General features: G+C 37.3%; 1 protein-coding gene across 12 annotated transcripts in view; it reads right to left on the bottom strand.

Moving 5' to 3' along the window:
• Window positions 1-21548, bottom strand: part of SOX6 (SRY-box transcription factor 6) — a 397240-nt gene that overhangs the window by 122737 nt on the left and 252955 nt on the right. For all 12 annotated transcript variants that reach the window (XM_064163636.1, XM_064163637.1, XM_064163638.1 and 9 more), the window contains one exon: window positions 18624-18692. In XM_064163636.1, coding sequence (XP_064019706.1) covers window positions 18624-18692 — 69 coding nt within the window. The remainder of the gene's footprint in view (window positions 1-18623; window positions 18693-21548) is intronic.

Genomic DNA, 21548 nt, shown 5'->3' with positions numbered 1-21548 from the left:
CAAGGTCTTTTATACCAACACATTTAACAGAACTGACTCTAATCCAACACCATTGCAATAGCCTCAGTTCAACTCTGTCAGTACCTTGCAATTAATCGTGGTCAATATCTGATATTTCCAAGGGAAAAAAAAATGATCTGGGAAAGTATGAATGGCTTTTTGCTAAGTATTTAAACAAAGGGATTATGTGTTTCAAAAGGAATTCAATTGCTAATTTTAGCAGCAAACTGAACTCTATCTCTCATCTTTCCTATCTGATCAGTCAGATTTTTAAGTATATTGAATAAAAATCTTAGAACTTTGATTTTTGTGTCTGTGTCCTTTCACTGGTAGCCACTTGCTACAAATAACCAGAACTATATATGCTGTTAAATTATATTTTTAGTCTTGGTTTTTATGGTGACATTTAGAAACCATATGAATCTCTCTTTTCGTGGTTTATATCATCACCAGTCATCCCTGATAAAAGCAGGGTCTGATACAGTACAGCTGGGCAGAATTTATGCTCTCTGTGTGTGCATGAAAGCAATACAAATGTGAAGAGAAGGACAGTTCTACCACTCAGTATCCCGAGGGTACCAGGTAGACCCAAGGTGCTGGAATTTGAGGGTGATTATTTCACTAGTTATAGCTACTTTTTAAATTCGAGGGGGAAATTATGTAATAAAAATATTTTCTAAAAGATAGGTCGTTAATGGGTTCTTTCAGAACATCACTACTGCATAAAGATTTCAGTTAGCTCAATATAATACTTAGACCTTTGATTACACTTTTGATTTTCAAAGTGCTTTTGAACAATGAATGAACTAAACAGCAATGCAATAACTATCTTTTTCATAGCCATGCCTATGGATATTAACCTTGTATTGTTGTATGTGCAGAAGTAACCTTTCTCAAAAGCAAGTAAGAAATGAGAGTAGAAGAATGAAAACAAAGGTAAAGGGGCAGAATGGACTAATAGATTTCCCAAAGACATCCAACATCACGCATATGCACCTATTTCCCACCTTTATACTGCATCTGTGTATCATGTAAACCTCTCACATTACCCAAAATTTGCCTCCTATTAATTACATATTTAGCCAGAAGAAACCCATGCTCTTACACCCACAAAAGACTGGAACTACTTTCCAGTGAAAATTTCTGTCAGCATAAAGGAATGACCTATATAAATATTCTATTTTTTTATTTTTCAGAACTTTCTTATTTTTTTCCCACCACTGTACTTAATATTTCTGCATGTTTTATTGCCAAAACAAATTCAGTATCTTTGATGGTATGTTGTGTGTTTAATCCACTTGTGATTTTTTCAGTTAAAGAAGCTATCCCAAACTCAAGGGTTTTAAAACTTTTTTTTCCTACTGCTATTCCGTATTTTCACTTATACCCTTGTGCATTCATATATGCATTTTAAATGCTTCTCTAAACCACCAATAATCCCTCTTTGAAGTACTGAATGGAAACCAAAAGATCAGACATTTTCTGTTCAGGACTTTTCTCTTACTACAGGAAGCACTCTGAGATCACAATTTGACACAATTTCCCTTGTCTTCCAGTCTTGAATTGTTTTCCTCCGCAAAATTTATTACAAGTAGGTAGATTTCTGCCTACTGCCAGCTGCTATCAAGTCATGGTTGGTAGATAACTGATGACCACTCCAAGTTTGCTTCTGGAATACACACTGTTAAAATACTGAGTGACACAAGTTCAAGTACAACTACAGTCCAATGCATTTGTGACTTCCAGGCATTGGATTCCACAATCTACTCAAGTGAAAGCTTAAATTGAAGCTTTTCTTGTGGTTAGGTTACACATAAGGACTGTCCAGTTTGGATTCTCCCATTCAACACAAAGTGTCACGCAGCAGCTTCTCATGTAAAGGCAGAGATAAGAAGTCCAACCTTGATGAAGGAGTTTGAAAAAAAATCCAGACAGTTTAGCTGTCTGCTGTCCCAAAGATTGTGAAAACTTAGTTTTCTTGGAAATGCCTTTGCCAAATTCAGCTTAAGTCAACCAATAGGCTGAACAGTTAGTGGCACACACCTTCAAGCACACAACAAGGAGTTGCATAATGCTGATTTCCAGAAGCAATTAGGCTCAAAGTGGCTTTTCTGAGAGTTACAATGTAGTTCTGAGGATCCTTTCATGACATTGTGTGCTTTTAAGCATCATAAAAATATAAAACAGATAGACGCCCTGGTCATTTCAGATACACCACACTTTTCTCCTCTAATACTTCTGAGTTAGGAAGTTTGCCCACCTTTTCTAGCTGCAAGATCACTGAATGCAGGTGAGTCACTATGAGGATTTGGGCTGATGTAGTTATACAGCTAGGGAGACTTACAATAGAAACAGGGTTGATCATAAACCTATCAGTGAACACCGGGAGGGAGAAGATAGAAAAAAGAAAAAACAAAGACCAACGCTATGTACTGTCAAGAGAAAATTATGGGTCACAGATTAAAACAGTGAAGTAACGTCAAACTGTCAGATTTTGTCCAGACCCAGGTTATGCCTCCTTCCCAAGATACACAAAATAATTCAGTCTATTTTAAGGCTGTTTCTAGATGTGAATTACTGAAAACTAATTTAAAATCTATGGATTAAATGTGGAGACCATTCTTAAACCCTCTTATTCTAGTGATATCCTAGTGAAATAAAAGCACTTCTGCTGGTATGTTCGTAAGAACAGTTGCTCCCAGAGTATGGAGCAAGATGAAAAGGAATAAATGAGGTGAATCTTCAATATAAAAAAAATAATTTAAGTCCCCAGTGCATCTAAACCTTAATTGTTTTAATAGGTTCCACATATTTAGACAGGATGATAGTCTACAAATTCATAACATTGCCATCAGAAGTTCCACAAAACTTTTTCTGTATAAAATGAAAAACATTTTATCTAAGCCTCAACAGTGCAAACATTACTAGAGAAAGAAAGTGAGAACTATGGGAGATGACAGATTGATTGTTTCTTTAGAGTAAAATCTCCCTGGAAGATCTTCCATCAAATTGTGCAGCACATTCAAAGCAAATCATTACAACTTCAGACAAAATTGTAACTAGTGAATTCGCAGAAAGTATGGAGGAAAAGATGAACTACATCACAGAAATTAAATCATTTCTATTCCATTTTCTCTGACATCTGCAGACCTTCTGCAAGAAGGAAAAACAACAGTTTTTGGTCAGTATCTAAAGGTCTGTTTCCACAGGAAGTGTGTGCATATCCAGAACAAGTAGTTCAGTAAGCAACAGATTTTTCAAGTGCTGGGCTTTGTGTGAGATGCTAAATCAGAGTTTTGCTTTTCTGCTGCCTACTGAAGTATCAAAACATTTCCTGAAGTTAGGGCATTTTAACATCTTTTTTCCCAAGTACGTTCTTCGAGTTCTAATACAGGTAGAGATTAGGTGGGGCAACCTTAAAGCCTATAACACGTTATAGGCTTCTTCCTATAACTCCATTGTTGTTACCTAATTACAATGAGCATGAGATCATGTTTTTTCCCTCTCTACTGTAAAAAAGAAGAGAAAGTATTGTGGAGTCATAGCTTTAACACTCCTCACAGCTCTTCACAAAAGGCTCTGTGAAGTCTGGGTCCTGTCATAGCATGACAAGATAGTACCTTTCTTTCTGATTATGAAGTACTTTCTCTTAATCAGATGGAAAGAAAGTCCCCTGGTAAAGAACACTCCCTCCTCCAGAAAACAGAAACAAATCTTCAGAGAAAGGCTTAGTCAGAATCTGCATGGAATTCAGGTTAAACCATTTTCCCTGGGCCTTATAACAGTGCCAAATGTCCCTGCATATACGTAGCTCCTTAACTTCATCCAAAGTAGAGTTTTAATCCAGGCAAGATTTCAACCTGTAATATAGGCCTTTTTAGCATTAACATCTGAATGTTGCTGGAAGCTGCAGTTCATCAAGCATTATATACTTTGTCATCTCTAGGGAGAAAGTAAATAAATGGGTGACTCTAAGCCTTGACGGCTGTAAATCTCTCACCAGGATGAAGGCAGATTTACTGTTTCTATTCTGTGGAGTTATTCTGGATTTGTACAGAAGCAAGCATGATCTGCATCAGGTTTGTGACTTCAAGCAGAATTCCTTTATTTAGTGAAAAGCATAAGTTCATTTACTTAATAATGACTTCTTTTTTTTAAATAAAACTCACCTCTTAAAAAATCTGAAGGAAGCTTTGCACTTCTTCCTATCACTATTATTCCCTTCTATAGCATGCAAAGCTGAAGGAGTAGATAAACTAAGAATCCTACATCCAATTCCAGTCATCCATCCTCTATTTCATTCTTCTCAGAAATATATGCTGGGTATTTTTCATTTTAAACAGTACTTCTGTAATTTTTAATTCCTCTCACTTCCAAAACATTGTCTACTCAGTCTTGCTTCCAAAACTAAAGTATAACTTGAAGAAAACAGTCAAATTGATTTGGTTCAGTTTTGATTTGAAACTGTCTGAATATTAACTTACAACACTGTTATAAAACAAAACCAAAAACCAACCAAAGTAAAATAATATCAAAGAAACAAACTAACAGCACACACCCCACACTCCCCCTAGAAAAAAAATTACAGCCCTCCACCTCCAAATTCAACACACAAAAAAACCCCAAACAACTCAACCAACCAAAAAGAAACTCTAAGATACTGGAATGGGTTTTGGCTACTGGAATGGGCTGCCCAGGGAGGTGGTGGAGTCGCCGTCCCTGGGGCTGTTCAAGGCAAGACTGGACGTGGCACTTGATGCCATGGTCTAGCCTTGAGAATTGTGGTAAAGGGTTGGACTTCATGATCTATGAGGTCTCTTCCAACCTTGTTGATACTGTGATTATTACATCCTAGGATTCAATTAAAAAAAAATCTCTGTAGCATTAGGCAATAAGTAATCTCACAAAGATTTCAGAGGAGTTATGCCAAAGGTGTAATGCCTAGTATTACCTGTAGAAATTCTCTACACCACATTGGAAGCAGAAGCAGCATTCCATGAGATATTCTGGCTTCCATTTTTCTAAATTATAGCCCTTGCACATTCAAAGGATCGTCTGAATTCAGCGAGCAAGCTGCTTCTCCTGAGGTCACCCTGTAACTGCTACTCTGGTCTCAGTCTTCCCAAGTGCATGTGCACCATGTCCTGAGCATAGGCCACAAGCTTTGATGTCGGACATCCAAAAGCTTTCTCTTGTATTGTGTTGAAGCCTGTTCATTGTATAACCCCTGTTTTGGCTCTGATTTTAAGAGGATCAGTATGTTCTGATAGAGAAGACTCAAACAGGCTGCCTGTTTCCCAAGAAAGTTTCCTGTTTGTTCCAGAATAGGAAATAAGCCTGAAACCACACAGTATTTCTTGACAAAGTAGTGTACTAATAGTGACCACAACATTTTCAAACCTGCTATACTGGAGCCATTCATTTTTTTTCCCAAGGTAACAACAGATTTTGGCATCATGGTCCAAAGAAAATAACTGTGTTTTCCATACTTTAAAAAAAAACAAAACCCCTACATCTCTCTGTCAAATGTTTGGCCTATTCTCCACAGAGAATGTCAAGTGCTTGTAACACAGACCCACATTTGAAAAAGGGGGAAAAGACCTACATCTTGCATGGAGTAGCACCACTGGACTGCTTGTAACATGATAAAGGTCTTCTGGGTCTAAAAACATATTTAAATATGTTTATAAAAAGCATGCCACACTAGCCATGTAATTAAGTACATATCAACATGCTTTACACATGCTGGACAGTATCAATTATCATATTTACACGAAAGCAGTAAGCACTAGGAATGACTCCTACTACTACAGGTCAGACAAGGAAGGAAAGATAAAAAAGAGCAAGACACTGGAAAAGTAATCTCTCTGCACCTTTTGGACAAAGATCTTTCCACGAACTTAAGAGTTGATGATTTTCATGACAGGCCTGACATAAAATTAATACACTTCTTTCTTTCTTTTTGATAAGCAAGACCTTTAAAATGGCTATTTCACAAAGAGAAATAACACCTTTGTAATTTTAATGTATGTTTATGCAAAATGAAAGTGGCAGTTCTGTGTTAATAAACCTTGGGGGCGGGGGGGGAAATCCGTTTCTGAACTATGGTGAGTAATTAGCCCCTTAGCATCCCCTTTCTCCAGCAATGCTTCCTCCTGAGCTGGCTCTTTTAAATAGCTCCAGTCCTGTCTGCCTTTGTTGAGCTTGAAAATTGTGCACATATGAGAGAAATTAAGCCCTCATTTAACAGGGACACATGCCTGTCAAGTCCAGAGGAACAAAGGCTGGTCCCTGGGGGCTACTCAGCTCCCTGAGGCTGCCACTCATTCTGTTAGCAATGCTTACCCTTTACAGATTGTGTATAAAACCCAATAAATCATTTCATCTGCTCTGGTTAATATACACATGAGCTTGGGACTTTCTTCAAAGTATTTTTCTTTCTTTAGCCTGCAACTCCATTCGTTTATTATGAGGTGATCTATGTTTGCTAGCATAGCCAGATTTTTACCCTTATGTAATAATATTAATGTCTGTGAACTAAACCTGAAACATTTAGCGTCAAAGGAAGGATGTTTGATGCTACATCTACTCCACATAGGATATGTTTTATTACTCTTTAATGGTCAATAATTGTCAGTGTCTATTGTATAAATTGCTAGTGTATTCTGTTTCTCCTGAAGTTACATCTGAAATGTAAGTGTATTTCAACTGACAATAAAGCAACAGATTAAATAAAATGACACATGCATAGTCCTGCCTAGGAAGAGAGTCTTTTCTCAATTAAAACAAACTAATAAACCCCCAGCAAAGTAATATCACAAAGAAATAATTTTAGCTTTGTTCTTTACAAAGCGCTATCACAAAAAGACACCTAAACTACCTTGGATAAAACACAAAGTAGTCTGATGATTTTTTTAATTAAAACAAACAAACAACAAGCCCACAAAATTAATCACACAAAGTGATAACTGAAGTAAACACATGCAAGACAAATATACATCAGCTAAGTCTGAGTACTCTCTTGTGGATGGGCACAATTATCCCCAAATATAAATGTACACAGAGAGTAGGAGAATATTTTACTGCTAATAGAAAAAAGGCAAAATTAAATGCTGTCATTTCCATGTGAGCTCTTTTTGTGTTGAAGAAGAGGGCCTACTTCTAGTATTAGACTGACATAAGTGGTGGGAACACAAAAAAATCTGGCTGAGGAAATGGCACCCTGCGCTGCACTCAACGAAGCAAAACTCTCACCAAGTTGAGTGTGACTTTTTTCTGAAGTGTAGGACTAAGCAACGAAGACAAGTAAGTGGTGTAGACTAAAATATCTTCTCTCCTTACAACAGCAATAGCAATATTTCAATGCCTGCTATTAACTGAGACTTTTTTGGTTTGTTTTGTCTGCTTCACAATTTTTATCTAACACGTTGAAAGCATGGTATTCTTCAAGCAACAACATTAAGTTTTGTATTTAAAACCACAAAATAAAGATGAGTGACTGTTCTGATGATACTGGGAGCCTCAAGTAAAAAGAAACTGGTACAGTGTGGAGCTTTCCCTGCTCAGCAGGCAGAGAAAAAGCAGTTCTGGATTTGATAAGTAAAACCAGATATAGTCAATGGTTATATGCTAAAGCCTTGCAATTAATGGGAATCATCAACAGAGTCCAGGTCCCATTCATATATTTTAAAGCCCCTGCATGTTGTTGTTATTTATATTTTTCACTGCAAATTTGTGTCAATGCAGCAATGAAAATCATCTGACAGGACCATCATCTCAAAGTGAAGTGCTTTAGAAATGCAACGATGTGGTTCCTTGTCCTGAAAGGCCTGACAGTCAGAAGAATCTATTGTAATCTAGTTTAAAATAGCAACTCCAGTTAGAAAATGTCCAAATAGACTAAAATCAATGGCTACAATTCAGTGTACATTAAACCAAAGATATTAACATATGATTATAAGAACATATTCCTGTAAGGAAAACATGATACTATTATATCATGGCCCTGCAATGATAAAAGGTGGCAGAAATGCAATAAATAACCTATTGCTTATGAACAAATAACTGTACAATGCAATGCATATAACTACATTGTTCAATTTAACAGGGAGCTAAAGTTCTCTCTTCCACCATACACATAAAATGCATTTCCTTAATAGACTGCTCTGCAGTCGTAACAGTCAGGAAGATTCTGTAAGTATAAGGAAATGAAAAGTAAGGCCTTATCAGTAAAAACAAGTTTGTCATAAAGGTAATTGTAACTCTGGAAAGGTCTAACTAAGCCTAATTTGCTCAAATACAAACTAGGTCCAAATTCAAGTCCCTGGACCAAAACCCACAAAACAAACAGAAGACCTGCAGGAGAATTAAGATCATCCCTCAATATCTGTACCTGGATTTAGCAGGTTAACAGAAGATCTGTTTCCACAGTAGGCTATAGGCAAGCATTACTCAGGCTGAATTTTCCCCCTTGAGTTAAAATGATCAGAAACTCTGAGGCACATTATCCACCTACTCTTTACAGATCAAAATGCAAGAGGTTGCCGTGAAAACAAGGAAGAATACGCAAAGGTGTTATATGCTATGTATGCCACTGACATAATACTTTAATAGGATATGCTGTAATTTCCTGCAATTAATATCTTAGCAGAGCCATAAAGGCTTTTTTTCCAAAATTATACCATTGCATTTACAACACTGAAATTAATGTTGTGTCAACCTTTCCATTATAAGCCCTCTTTTTTCAGAGGTTTATAACTTGGCTGTAAAACTATATTCTGGTCTAAAATGTGAGATTCAGAAACAACCATTTTGATTAAATAAAAACCATTATTTAATGCTTTTTCAACTAAGTAATTTGAATGCCCTGCAAAACGTGCAAGAGACTGCCAAGTAATCCAGGCATTCTTTGAACAAAATATTATTTTCTCTTCACAATAAGCCACTGTTCAAAGCATGCTCCACATGAGTACATGGATTTGGGAAACTACAGACTCCTTCAGTGAGAGTAGTGTCTCCGCTTGCCTCTTTCTCTGTGACAAAGGCTATACTAGTCAGCAGCTCAACCACCACATGGGAAACTCAAGTCAGCTCAAACGGTTTTCATTTGCAGCAGGGGAGTGAGTGAGAAGAATGAAGAAATATTTCTGTCTCTCTGAAAATCTCCAGCTAAAATCTCCATCAGAGAAAATGAGGGCAAATGATAAACTGACAGTCAGGACAAAAAGACAATGGAGACATTGGAGAGCCACTCTATGAACTCCTAAATCACAGACTTCAGGTCTGTCAAACTTCATGTAAGAACTGGATGGAGTCACTTAGGAAATTTAACTTGGGTGCTTAAATTAGGAACCTCATCACCTAATCAACAGAAGGTAATTCACAGCACCTGGACTGCTTTATATATGGAGCCAAAAGTCCTAATTCAGTTACTCAAATTAGATACCTAAAATTAGATGCCCCCAAATATCTATATGATTTTCATTCTGACTCAAAAGAGTGTTGTGAGGATAATACACTTCAGCTTATGAGACACTCAGATATGCAGATACAGAGGAGATGAGTATCCTGAAAATATATCACCAATAAAATTCAATGAGATGGAAAAAGGCAAAGCTAGAAATGTGATAGCAGACATCTTCATATGAATCACTCGTTGTCAGAGCAAAAAGCAAGTGTTGTATCTTCTCCTCTGAGAAAAGCCTGTTTATGTATTTATATTACACAAATGGCTTTGTCAAATAAGGAAACTCAGCCTGTGCTAAGGCACACTGCACACAGGTATACACTGCACTATCAACTTTATTTTGTTACCTGCAGCAAATACCCATGCTACTCACTATCTACCCAATCGAGATTTTAAACTATACGTTCTTCCAACTGGTCAGTCTCTCATTTACAGAATAAAACAAACTAATATATTACATTAAAAATAAAGTTCCCTAACTCAGAAGTATCATTCTGTAGTGTGGGGTGGTGATGTGTCTTGAGATGGATTTCACACTTCACCATCATCCATGAATTTCTTGGCTTTTATTATTTAGTGTTACAACTCTAACATTTTCTTAAGAGTGTCAATTTGGGTGGGTGAATAAGATTAATTCAGCATTTCATAATGCACTGTTTTATACTGTTTACATAATTCAGTTGAGTTTTTTATTGAATGATTACAAACTTATAATTAGTAACATTTTGTGGGAGTCACTGCATGTGAATTAAGTGTAGTGATGTCAGTGCATCCCCCTGGAACTTGAAAGATGTTTCACTGTGTTATATCATGTGCTGCACAGTATATCAAATTTTATTTCCCATCCCTCAAGTATGGAATGCACACTGTGTAACTTCTTAGATTCTTAATATAGGCATAATTTACCCAAGCTGTGCAAATGCCCAACTTGCTGAAGTTGATATATACAAGACTTATCTAACAGACTAGTTTCTTCAAAGCAAAAGTCTTGCATACAAGACACTATATTATCTAATTATTTAGGGAGATGGGGTTCTAATGTAACAGACAAAAGCAACTAGGGTGTAAACTCCAGTCATAAACCAACTTCTCCTTATTTTAGCAAGGACTTGAAAATTAGATAGGTAAATTCCAGGAAAAGCCATTAACCAACTTTCTTTGAGAGCCAGGCTTTGACATTTTTACGAGTGTCTGGATAAGCTGGTTGCTTAAGACAGTGAATATTAGAAATATTCATTCACTTCACTTTTACATATATGTCATCAAACATATGCCAAATGTTAAACAGCATCTGGTTTGCTCATTCATCAGTTTGTACACACTACTACTTTCTTTATATGAATTCCTAATTCCTGAATGCATTCAGACAGCAAGGCACTTAATCCTTCCCTGCCATCATGACATTAAATATATTTAAAATAGCTTTTAATGTTCAAAATCATTCAGTAATACATTTGAATCCCAGAGAATTCACACATTACAGATGAAAAACAGTTTGGTTCTTTAGGTCAGGACTTAGTCCATCTGGCAAATCTAAGATTTTACTAAGATTTCATAAAGTACTTTACAATTTATTTGCTAAATCCTTTTGTCCTTTTCATGTGGGGCTGTACTTCATCATTTTCCTCCAAATACCTGCTTCTACAGACAGAAAGTTTGACTTCTGATATCATCACATTCCAGTCTTGCCTGCATATCTGAATATTTCCATAAATCATTTCAGTGCTAACATTTATTAACTATTTTCTTTATTCACTATATACTGATGAATGTGTCAAAGGGTGGTGTTTGGTTTTTGTTGGGTTTGGTTGGGTTTTGTGTTGGGTTTTTTCTAAAGAAAAGAAAATAAAGTAATGCATCTCTTGATTGTTTTACTTGGTGGCAATCACATGGTTGTCAATCACAAAAAATCAACTGAAAAAGTCACTAATTAGAAATGAAAGGCCAATATCATAGGCGGTTTCTGTTCAGTTCTGGGTTATATTTCCATGTAACACTGATGTAAGGCCTGAAAAAGAGCTGGTGTGCCCAAAAGCTTGCCTGCTTTTTCCAACTACATCTATTTGTCTAATAAAACAAATTACATCCCCTAACAACCCTGTCACATTTATATCTTAGAATATTAATATTGTGGTTTAAAGATCAAAGTCCTTTCTCATACAAGGTGCCCAATTCTGCAAAGGCTACTTTATGTGAGCAACACTTAGATATACAAGTCATCAAACACTGGTTTCTCAGACAAGTAAGACTTCACAGGATCAGTCCTGTTGGTAGGCTGCCAGCCGGCTCAATTTCTGCTCCCAGTTATTCGTTTTAGTTAGTGCCTGCCACTTCAGAAGGAAACTGGTTTTCTATACCAGACTAAATAGTGCATTACTATTACATTATTCCAGATATCACAGTATTACAACATTGCACTGTGTGGACTGATAGATGGGGTGATACAGCCCTGTATTACCAGCGGAATAGCACCAGAGAGATTCAGAAGGGCATAATCTCCACCAAACTCTGAGAGCTAGACTAGTGATCAGTGAGCACTGTGGCTGCCACAACATGTTGTTCCATGCTTGGCTGGAATGGGCAGACCACCGGCAGAGAATGACCCCTGGGCAGTAGTACAGGTGGGTAGCAAATACTTGCTTGATCCTCTGCTGTTATTCAGGAGATGATTATAATCTACCCCTAAATTAACAGGGCTCAAATTTGAGGCCTGCAAAGGCTGTAAAACTAGTGTTTGGGCTCAACAGAATCAATGAGATGTTAGCCCCTGGCTTTGATAGAGACACTTGTGAGAACAAGTGCTTAAGCCACTGGCGAGATTGCAGCGCAGGACCTCCAGAGTGAAGGAAGCAGCAGTAGTTGAACTGGGGAATAAGGATGCCTGTGCCTTCATTTCCAATTTTAAAACACACGTGGGAGAGTGAAAGTGGGAGGGCAGATACTATCACTTTCTGCACCAACACAAGCCTGAGAAACAATGACATTTACTTTGCTTTAACTGATTTCCACACATCATATCATGCTCGGCACCCATGTGCCAAAGTCCTATTCTTCAAGTCTGTTGAAACGCCACTTTCCGAAACATGTGTGTTAACATTTGGCCAACACCACCACAAGATCATTTTATTAACTTGTAGTTCATTTCATAGACTGCTGCTCATGTTGCTAACATATGCTGTTCTACCCTTTACTGCTCTATAATTAGAGAAGTCATATGAAAGAGATACACAAGGCTTAATTTCTGCATTAAATACAATTTGTTTAGACTCGGGCAGATGAAATAAAGCTATTTAAAAGAAAAAAACCCAGCCATATAGTGAATTAGAAAATTGCCAGACAGCTAATTGAACTCTTATAAGGCCACAGTATATATTCTTTTTAAATCCCCACTCCCCACTTTGAGACTGCCTGCAGTGTTAAGAGTCCAATTTTGGACTTCTTGCTACTTGGCCAGGGTAAATCTTATTTCCAGGGGCTGAGGGCCTCAGGAGTAGAGCAGCTAGCAGGATCCTTCCAAAAGGAGAACCCAAGTGCAAGACCAGAAACTTAGGAGTGGCACAGGAGGGGTGAATCCTTAGCACAGTGTATCTTTTTGCTTAGCCCACCACCATGCTGTCATGCCAAAGCATTTTTAGTATGGGAGAGGCTGAATAAAGGAGAGGGAGCATTGCCAGAATACTTATTAAAAGCATGGGCTGCTCAGGGAAGGTAAGCATCCCACATCACTTCTTCCACACAGATGTCAGAGAAAATTCCAAGTCAGACAGCCATGAAGATGGTTTCTGTTGGAAAAAGCTGGTCTGTAGTAGACCTTTGACTTGTGTAATTATCAAATAAGGATGTTAGAACACATTAGTAAGCTGCTATGTAATAATAAATAAAATATGAGACATTTGACTTTGATGTTTAGTATATTTGTCTTTCCTCTGTTGGAACAGTTTCCATTTTTGCTAAGCAGGTATGAGCTAGGCAGAAGCTGTGATGCCATGCCTACAGCAGAGCCCCCTGAATTTGAAGCAGTGATTTAGCATCCAACCATAGGATACAGGCACATAACAACACTTCATTCTTCCATATTCACACAACTGCACTGCAGAAGAGAGTTAGACACAGATTTTTTTAATACTGAATAGTTTAAAAAACGTAAGAGTGACAGCTGGGAGCCAGTCCATAGCCATAATGGAATTTAAGGGAAATGTATCCTTTCTACTGTAAATTAATAAACTAAAGCTATGGTTTATTAAGTCACTACAATAATTTACATTTTCTACTGCCATAATCTTGACTGCTTATAAATTACAGTACTTTTACCTATTCTTTAATCCAGAAACATCATTATTAAAATGTTTGATGCAGGCTGCAGTGCATCTATCATTACTTGTAAAAGTTAATTAGATTAGATAAAAGAAATAATTAGATTTGCATTTTTATCCTGGTTTTAAACTTCCAAGGAAGATCACAACAGTGTGCCTGTGGGCAATTAAAAACAGCATACAGCAGTGAAATATAAAGGCAAAAAAAGGTCTGTTTTTCCTGGCTAATTCATGATTGAAGATACAATTACAAAATATTTTAAGGGTTTGCTGAAGCTGGGGGCTATTCCTAGACTTCTAAGCTTTGTTTGTAACTCTCGCTCTCTTTCAAGGGAGTATCTGATCTGTGCATCCTGCCAATAGAAGTATCAAATTGCTTTCAATGGCTTTATTTGGTCCTATTTAGAGCTTGCTGGAAGGGGATCAGTTTCATAATCAATAACAAAAAAAAAAAAAAAAAAAAAAAAGAGGGGGGCGGGGGGAAGGGAAGGAGGGAGAGAGTATTCCCTAGCGCTGGAACAGCAGCACTGCAATAGCTTTTTGCTTGCCAATGCTAAATACAGTTTACAAAGACACAAGCTCAGAGAGCATAATCCAACTGACAATAACTACATTCCAGCTTGTGCATTTTCAGCAAGCTCACTGCAAGAAGCTTTAACCTGTCTCCAAAAGGCAATAAATGAAAGGTTCAGCTCTTAAAATTGGAGGTCAGTTACAAACTTAATGATGAAGCATATCTTTAAATCTATTTCTACTATTATTATCCTAGCAAAAAATTAATTAACCAGGTCAGAGAGGCTAAGAAGGCTAATGTGGAATGTAATTATTCCTGATCTTTAGACATGTACTTCACATAAAGAGATAGTCCTTATTCAGCTCACCAGGTACCTGAATTGTCAGCAGTTAATCATGGATAAGAGAGACTCATTGGTTCAGCCTCTTAAGTTTTAAGTATGATTCAAATGATTCCTATTCAAGGACAGTTTAAATAATTGCAATTTTTGTATTGCTATCCTTTTGCTTGTTTACTATCACAGCAATCATGTTCACTCTTTGTGACTGCAACAGAAAATGCAAGAATATTAACATGAAACTACAATAGCACGAATGTATCGATTAAAACTAGGGAGGAAAATTGCTATTAGGAATAATTTCTAGTGTTTGAATTAAAACAGAATACTTATGAGACCAGAGTAAGTTAGTTTTCCTCTGCAATGGAAATCATACTGATTCGTACAGAAAACTAAAGGCTCTGCAATGTCATCAAGCGCAGCATATAGGAATAAGATGAAGTGGACAAAAGCAGTTTGGATCACCTGTCAATGTCATACCCACTGAACTTTTTGCAGAAGAGCTCAACAACATCCATGATTTAGGACTTGTCCTAAAGAAGCCTCCCATCAGAGGAAAGAAGCCCTCAAACTTTCATTCCTTAAATCCACACACCACCACTGCCTGAGAAGAAAATCCTAGAGCAACATGCTCCAGCTATCAGTGGGATCTAACCCCCTTCCTTGTGTGAATGTGGTGGGGTCAGTAGTAGTCCCCAAGCCTCATTCTGAAAAGACTGCATTTCAGCAATGAAGCATCGAATTTGCTGCCTCCAGCAGTTCTCAAGGTAGTAAGCATTCTAGAGATGCAAATCTTCCCTTCTTCCAACGTTGTCTTATCCTCATGATGTACCATCAAATTTCTCTTTTGAATAGCTTTTTTCCCGTATCTCTAGAGGTTTTCATTTTCACAAAACAGGTTAAGAGATGCTTTTGAAACAGTCTTCTTTTGTCCCTTTTACTTTGAGAATTAAAATGTTTTGTTAAACAAAAAATCAAGTTCTAAAAAATCTTAATTGACCTGGAGACTGATCTAGGAACTTCCACTTGCCCTACAGTATTTTCTCAACTTTATCTCCACTAAGAGCAATGATTTCTCTGCACAGCTTTGCAGAATGAAGAACTTAATTTGGTATACTAGATTTCCTCCCATCTCTATGGACTTTTGTAGAAAAGTGCTTATGGACATTATGAATATTTGATATGAAAAATAGCAACACACTGATTTATTTGACGTTTTTCATATAAGATTCTCAAAACATGCTGTTTGAACTGAGGAAAAGGAAACAGTTTTACATAATCAGAGACAAAGCAGAGAACACCTCCAAATTCCCCCTTCCTTTAGCTATGGTAGAACTGTTTTCCCTGACATTCATACCCTGAAAACAACATTAGGTTCACTTAGAAAACAGGAGATGATTATGCAGGACATTTAATAAACTCATTACTCTTCAAACAGCTATGTTGTTTTCATGTGCTAAGCCTAGCTAATGTCTCTTCTGCTCACAGGCTGCTGACAAAGTTTTGGATATGTAACAAGTCCAGAGGAAGGTGATCCATAAATGGTCTTAACATATAAAGCCAACTAAATGAAATAAGGTGTTTAAATTAGTAAATAATTAAATAATATCCAACATGATGTAAATAATAAACAGGAAGTAATGGAAATTCCCAGTATATTAACCCAGAGGGTGCCCAGAAAAAGAGATGTTTCATTTAATATGGATTATCTCCACTTTTAAATGTGGTTGACAGAAATCCTGTAAGCCCTGTCTGAAGTAATTTCTAATTGTTTAAATGGCTGAAGTGGATGCACTTAGACATTATTGTTTAAGAATTAACACTGTACCTCAGAAGACAAGAGTGCATGTCTTATGATGAAAACATTGCATCAGCAATGTTCCACTCCTACATCCTGGAGAACATGCTGTACTTATTTCAAGTAGCCTTGCCATGAATAGGCCCATAGCAAGATGAAACTGGCACCTGTGCTACTTGTATTTTGTAATCTCTTCAAAAGGGGAGTGGCAGAGTAGCTTACTATTGTTATTCCCTGCATACAAAGTAGAGATACAAATCCATCCGGCTTTAAATACCCAGTTCCCAAAAAGGGTTGCTCAAGAGTGTCTTTAAATAAATTCACCTTCTAAACAAAATCAAGTTATTTGGGATGCAATTCCAAATGCTACCAAGTCCTTTATAGTTAATGGAGAGAAACAGTCATTTTAGGGAATTATTAATCTGACATATTTTAAATGTCTACTTTAGAACAAGATGAATTGCATCCTAAAACTATTCAGTCTGCTTGTCTCTGTTCACTATGAAAACAATCTGAGTAATTAATTGAGACAGTAGTTATCAACTTTTGCTTTGATGAATTCCACCCAGAGTCACCAGTGAGCCTGCAATATCACTATCAAGGTTTCCTGGGAAGATGCTGGGAGGGGACCTGGGAGAACTGCAACAGCATTGCATCTCTTACCTCCCTCCTGGTTTCCCTCCATCCCACCTATATCACTTAAGAAGCTACAGGTCTCAACAAATTGCAACACTCGCAATCAATTCAATAACAACAAACCTATTACAAACTGCAGAGGCAACTTAGCAACTAACTTCTGTGCCAAGCAGCTCCTGGCTAGCAAACCTGCCACAGAATTCTGAAAGAACAAATAAACAATGAGGAACCACTTGGCTGACAAGCGAATGGATTATGTAAGGTGGTGTTTAGCCTAGGACACCATCTCCTGATAGTTTTTTCTTTTAGCAATCATGTTGTAAGATCAATGTGTATTTAAGATGGTGTCTGCCCAACATGCTTCATATTGGAGTCTGTAGTGTTCCTTGGGTAATGAGATGCCCACTGTCCATCTGGCTAACAAGACTAGGTAGGAAACTGTCCTCACTGCTTCAGGTACACTGTACAATTCACGTAAATATAGAGGCCAAACTACTGATGAACTAGGAAATAAGAGTAGCTTATTTTGGCAAGAATTATGAAACAAATCTAGAGAAGGATCACCAAGCAAGTACAGAGCAATCATTAAAACTCTTCTTTGCATACGCATCTAGGAATGAATGGGAAAGAAAACTTATGGAGGGCTCAGTACTATGCAATAGGAAAACAGGGAGTGAACAACATAAACCTGCAACCTATTGTAAATGAACATGCAAACTATTTTAAGACCACATTTTTCCTGAGTAAGTGGAAGGGTAAAGCTACTAGAAAGCATTGACTGAACTGAAATATAAAGTACCTTGGAACTTTTTACTATAGAGCAGGATACTTCTCAGTAAAATATACCCATATTCTCCAAATATTACCTGGTCATGATCTCTCCAAGTCCTAATTTTTAAGAGAATTTTTTAAATTAACATTTTCTCATGCAAATAACTGTTCTGTTTAATAGACTCAGACTGGTCTAGTTGGACATGTCTCTGCTGACTGCAAAGGGGATGGACAAAATGACTGTCGAGGGTCCCTTCCAACACAACAGAATATGTGATTCTGTGAATGTGTAATTGCATACCCTCAGAATACTCACTGACCTACAAAGACACACAGGTCTTTGTACCTGAGCAGACTGGTCCCAAGAACTTGCTATTGTCTCAGTGTTTATTATCCCATTCTATAGCTGTTTAGTTAATGAAATGGAAAACATTCTTCTAATCTTCTTATATAGCACATTTTTGTCTTTTTAGGATAAGACATTTTATAAGCAATGATTGAAATGCTGCTTTTACTTCACACAAGTCAAACTGATTGCAGATTTTGCAATTAAATTACAAGATTTAAAGAAGAGTTCATAACTTTCAGAAGAAAAACTCTACTTATTAAAGAAAAGCTCTTTCCATCACAAAGACTTCTGACAATAATTTTCTAAGACAGAGACTCCCCATAAAGAGCATATTCAGTGAGGCTTGTTAGGAAAGCATGTGGTTGCTTTATTTTAGATCCTTCCCTCTACATAAGTGGCATTTAAGTATAATCAGAAGAGAGCAATAAAACACACTGACCTGAATTTGCTGCTGCAGTAGATTGATTTTGTGCTGCTGTTGCAGAAGTTGCTGCTGTTGTCTTGCAATCTGTTAGAAATAAAATTTCCATTAAATTAAGAGTAATATTGAAACTTCAATACTGTTGAGTGAAAAAAATCTTATTAGTTATTCTTTATTATATTTTTATTAAGCATCATTATCTTTTTTTAAAGAAAAATATTTTAGGGGTATGTCTATATATGATGTAAACATTTTAAATTTAAATGCAACATAAATTCTAGTTAGCCAGAAAGAAATACATATTTTAAGTACTTAGGCCTCAAGTCTGCAAAGCACAGAAATGGGCTTAGCTGTGTGCATGTGAATAATCTCATCACTATTCAACAAAGCATTTAAGCCTGTGGTGATCTTTGACTATGATGCATTACTGTTAGCTACAATGGGAATGAAACACATGCTTAAAATTAAGTGCTTTGCTGAATGGGGATGGGATTACTCAGGTGCTTAAGGTTAAACACACATTTTCCTGCTTTGCTGAACTGGAAGTCTTAGCTAGTATTTATAGATGTTTCACTATTCAGCATAAGCTCCTAGGGCAAGCCTCTCTAACTTCAATCACAATCAGAGAATATTACTTCTCTTGTAAATCTCAAAGTCTTCCTTGAAACTATTCACTTTGTGTAAAGGCAGTACCTGATGCTCAGTAACTCATTCTCAACACAGCCTTGTGAAACGTGGATAATCTTACCCTCATTTGGTAGATTCAGTAAGGGATCTGGAGTGCAAAGGTTCACTCCATCCCTTCGCTAATACAGATGGCAAAAAGCAAGTGTTCAGGGCTGGGAACGCTGAGACTAGTGAGAGAGAAATCTGCCCTAATAACCCATCCACCCCCATTCCCACAAACCATCACAAATAAGCGTGGAAGAGCTGAAGGGAAATAGATTTTGACCTCAAATCACAGAGCTGCTTGCTCCCTGCAATGGGTAACCTGGACTGCAGCTATGATGGAGAAGCTGCAGGGAGCTGGGGGAGCAAATGGACTTCTGCTTTAGAAGGGTAACTGCAAGACTGAAAGAAGGACAAGATTTGTGTTTCCTGGAAATCCAGGCCTCAGCACTTCTGCTACCTTAATTTCTTAAGTATAATTTCCCTCCCTATAAATACTCATGAAGAGCAAAGGAACCACATAAAACAGCAAGACAAAGGTAGTTTAGCCGCTCAAATCCACTGTTTCAGTTCTGGTCTCCTTCCCCACCATCTTCCAAGCTAATTTATGAGAAAGATAAGTGAAACGTTTCATGATAAAACAAACCAAATCAACAGTACAGAGATGTAGTGAGGCTGCTTTGTAAATAAACAATCACATAGTTTTAGTGCACAATGTTCAGATTAACCCGTAAGGAATGTGCAGTTACATATTAACAGCTTCTAATTGTGCACACAGGGCAGATCAAGTCTGTAATTTTCTTAATCTCTCACTTCATCACCTGGAAATAGTTTTGTAATGTTTTTCACTGCTACAGTTAAAGTTCAGTTTGGTATGGGAGATCAACACAAAATTCATATGTTTTTTAAGTCTTTACAGCCTCAGGGAGATGAATGGAGATCTACATGATTCCGGGGCTGGATCGCAACAATATGCCACCCAGCTAAGGAATGGAGCAACTACTGCAGCCCACTACACCGATGCTGGTAATAAAGCTCAAACTCTCTTTACAAGCCTGATGTTCAAATATTTCTTGAGAAATCTCCAAGTCAATAAAATTATGGTGAAGGAAGACTGAAAAAGCATGCCTTAGAGTCTGCAAGTGAAAAAGGCAGCTGAAGCAGAGCTAGCAGCCTGTGTGCCCAGGTAACCTAGGGGCAGCTTCTAGGAGCTCTGGTTATTTACTGTCAGTCAGTGGTCAGCAGTAGTGTCTATGCTTGGAAAGACAACTCCTAATGGTAGTGGTGCTACTGAGAATATTTAAACATCGGTATGAAGGCTTGAGTTACTATTTTAATGAGTAACACACCAGTTGTGCTATCCCATGCTAGAGGTGCAGTGCTTGTCACTAAAGATATACTGTCAGATTTATGTCCACGTTGTCCCTGCTGCTAAAATCCCAGTAAAGGTAATAGAAAGATTATCACAATATTCAGCTCCAGAAAGGAATTATTTTTAAGTTCACATTGAAATGAGACAATCCATGGAGCTCCATCATGAGTTATTCTTCCTGAGTGTTAGTTTTTGACAGATACACAGCATCCTACATCCAGAATTGTTTGGAACTTCTGGTGACCTGGCTGCTATTTAACACGGTAAGCTATAACCTAGGCAAACATGAGATCTTTGTTTACTTGTGCAAAGGCACTGATCTGCCAGAGTTCAGAGTGCTTGTAAACAGCTTTTTTTGCACCTGTATGTACAATACAGTACCATTCAAATAGGCATTTCCTGAAGAAAGCCAGAAATATACCGTGAAGCATCTCATGTCAGTCCTCTTAGATGGAAGAGTACTGCAATAGAAAATGGTTCCAATAGTTTGCAATGCAATTACCATAGCAGAGCCTTGATGTATAGGTTTGACACAGTAAAGCAGGGTACACAAGCACCATGTGGCTCAAATTCTGCATTTTATTTGCCTATCGGTTGAGCTACATGCTCGCTTCATTGAGCATGACAACCTAGTTTTAAGTGTCATTTAATTTTCATTTTGAAATATAATTACAAAGTGTTCACTGTAAGATATCACTCGTCTGCAAATGTGTCAAGATTAATTTGTGCTAGCTTATTCACAAGTGTCAATAGTTAATTACTGTGTCATCTCTGGATGGCTAAATGACATTCTAACTTCTGATTTTTTACAGTGTTCCTTTATGTTATTTTCCATTAGGGGATGAGTCCATATTCCTACATGTGGGCAAATACTCAAGCACATAAAATACCAGACGTCACAA

This window comes from Pogoniulus pusillus, chromosome 24, assembly GCF_015220805.1.
Source record: "Pogoniulus pusillus isolate bPogPus1 chromosome 24, bPogPus1.pri, whole genome shotgun sequence".
Taxonomy (NCBI): domain Eukaryota; kingdom Metazoa; phylum Chordata; class Aves; order Piciformes; family Lybiidae; genus Pogoniulus; species Pogoniulus pusillus.
This window is presented reverse-complemented; position numbering and strand designations above follow the sequence as displayed.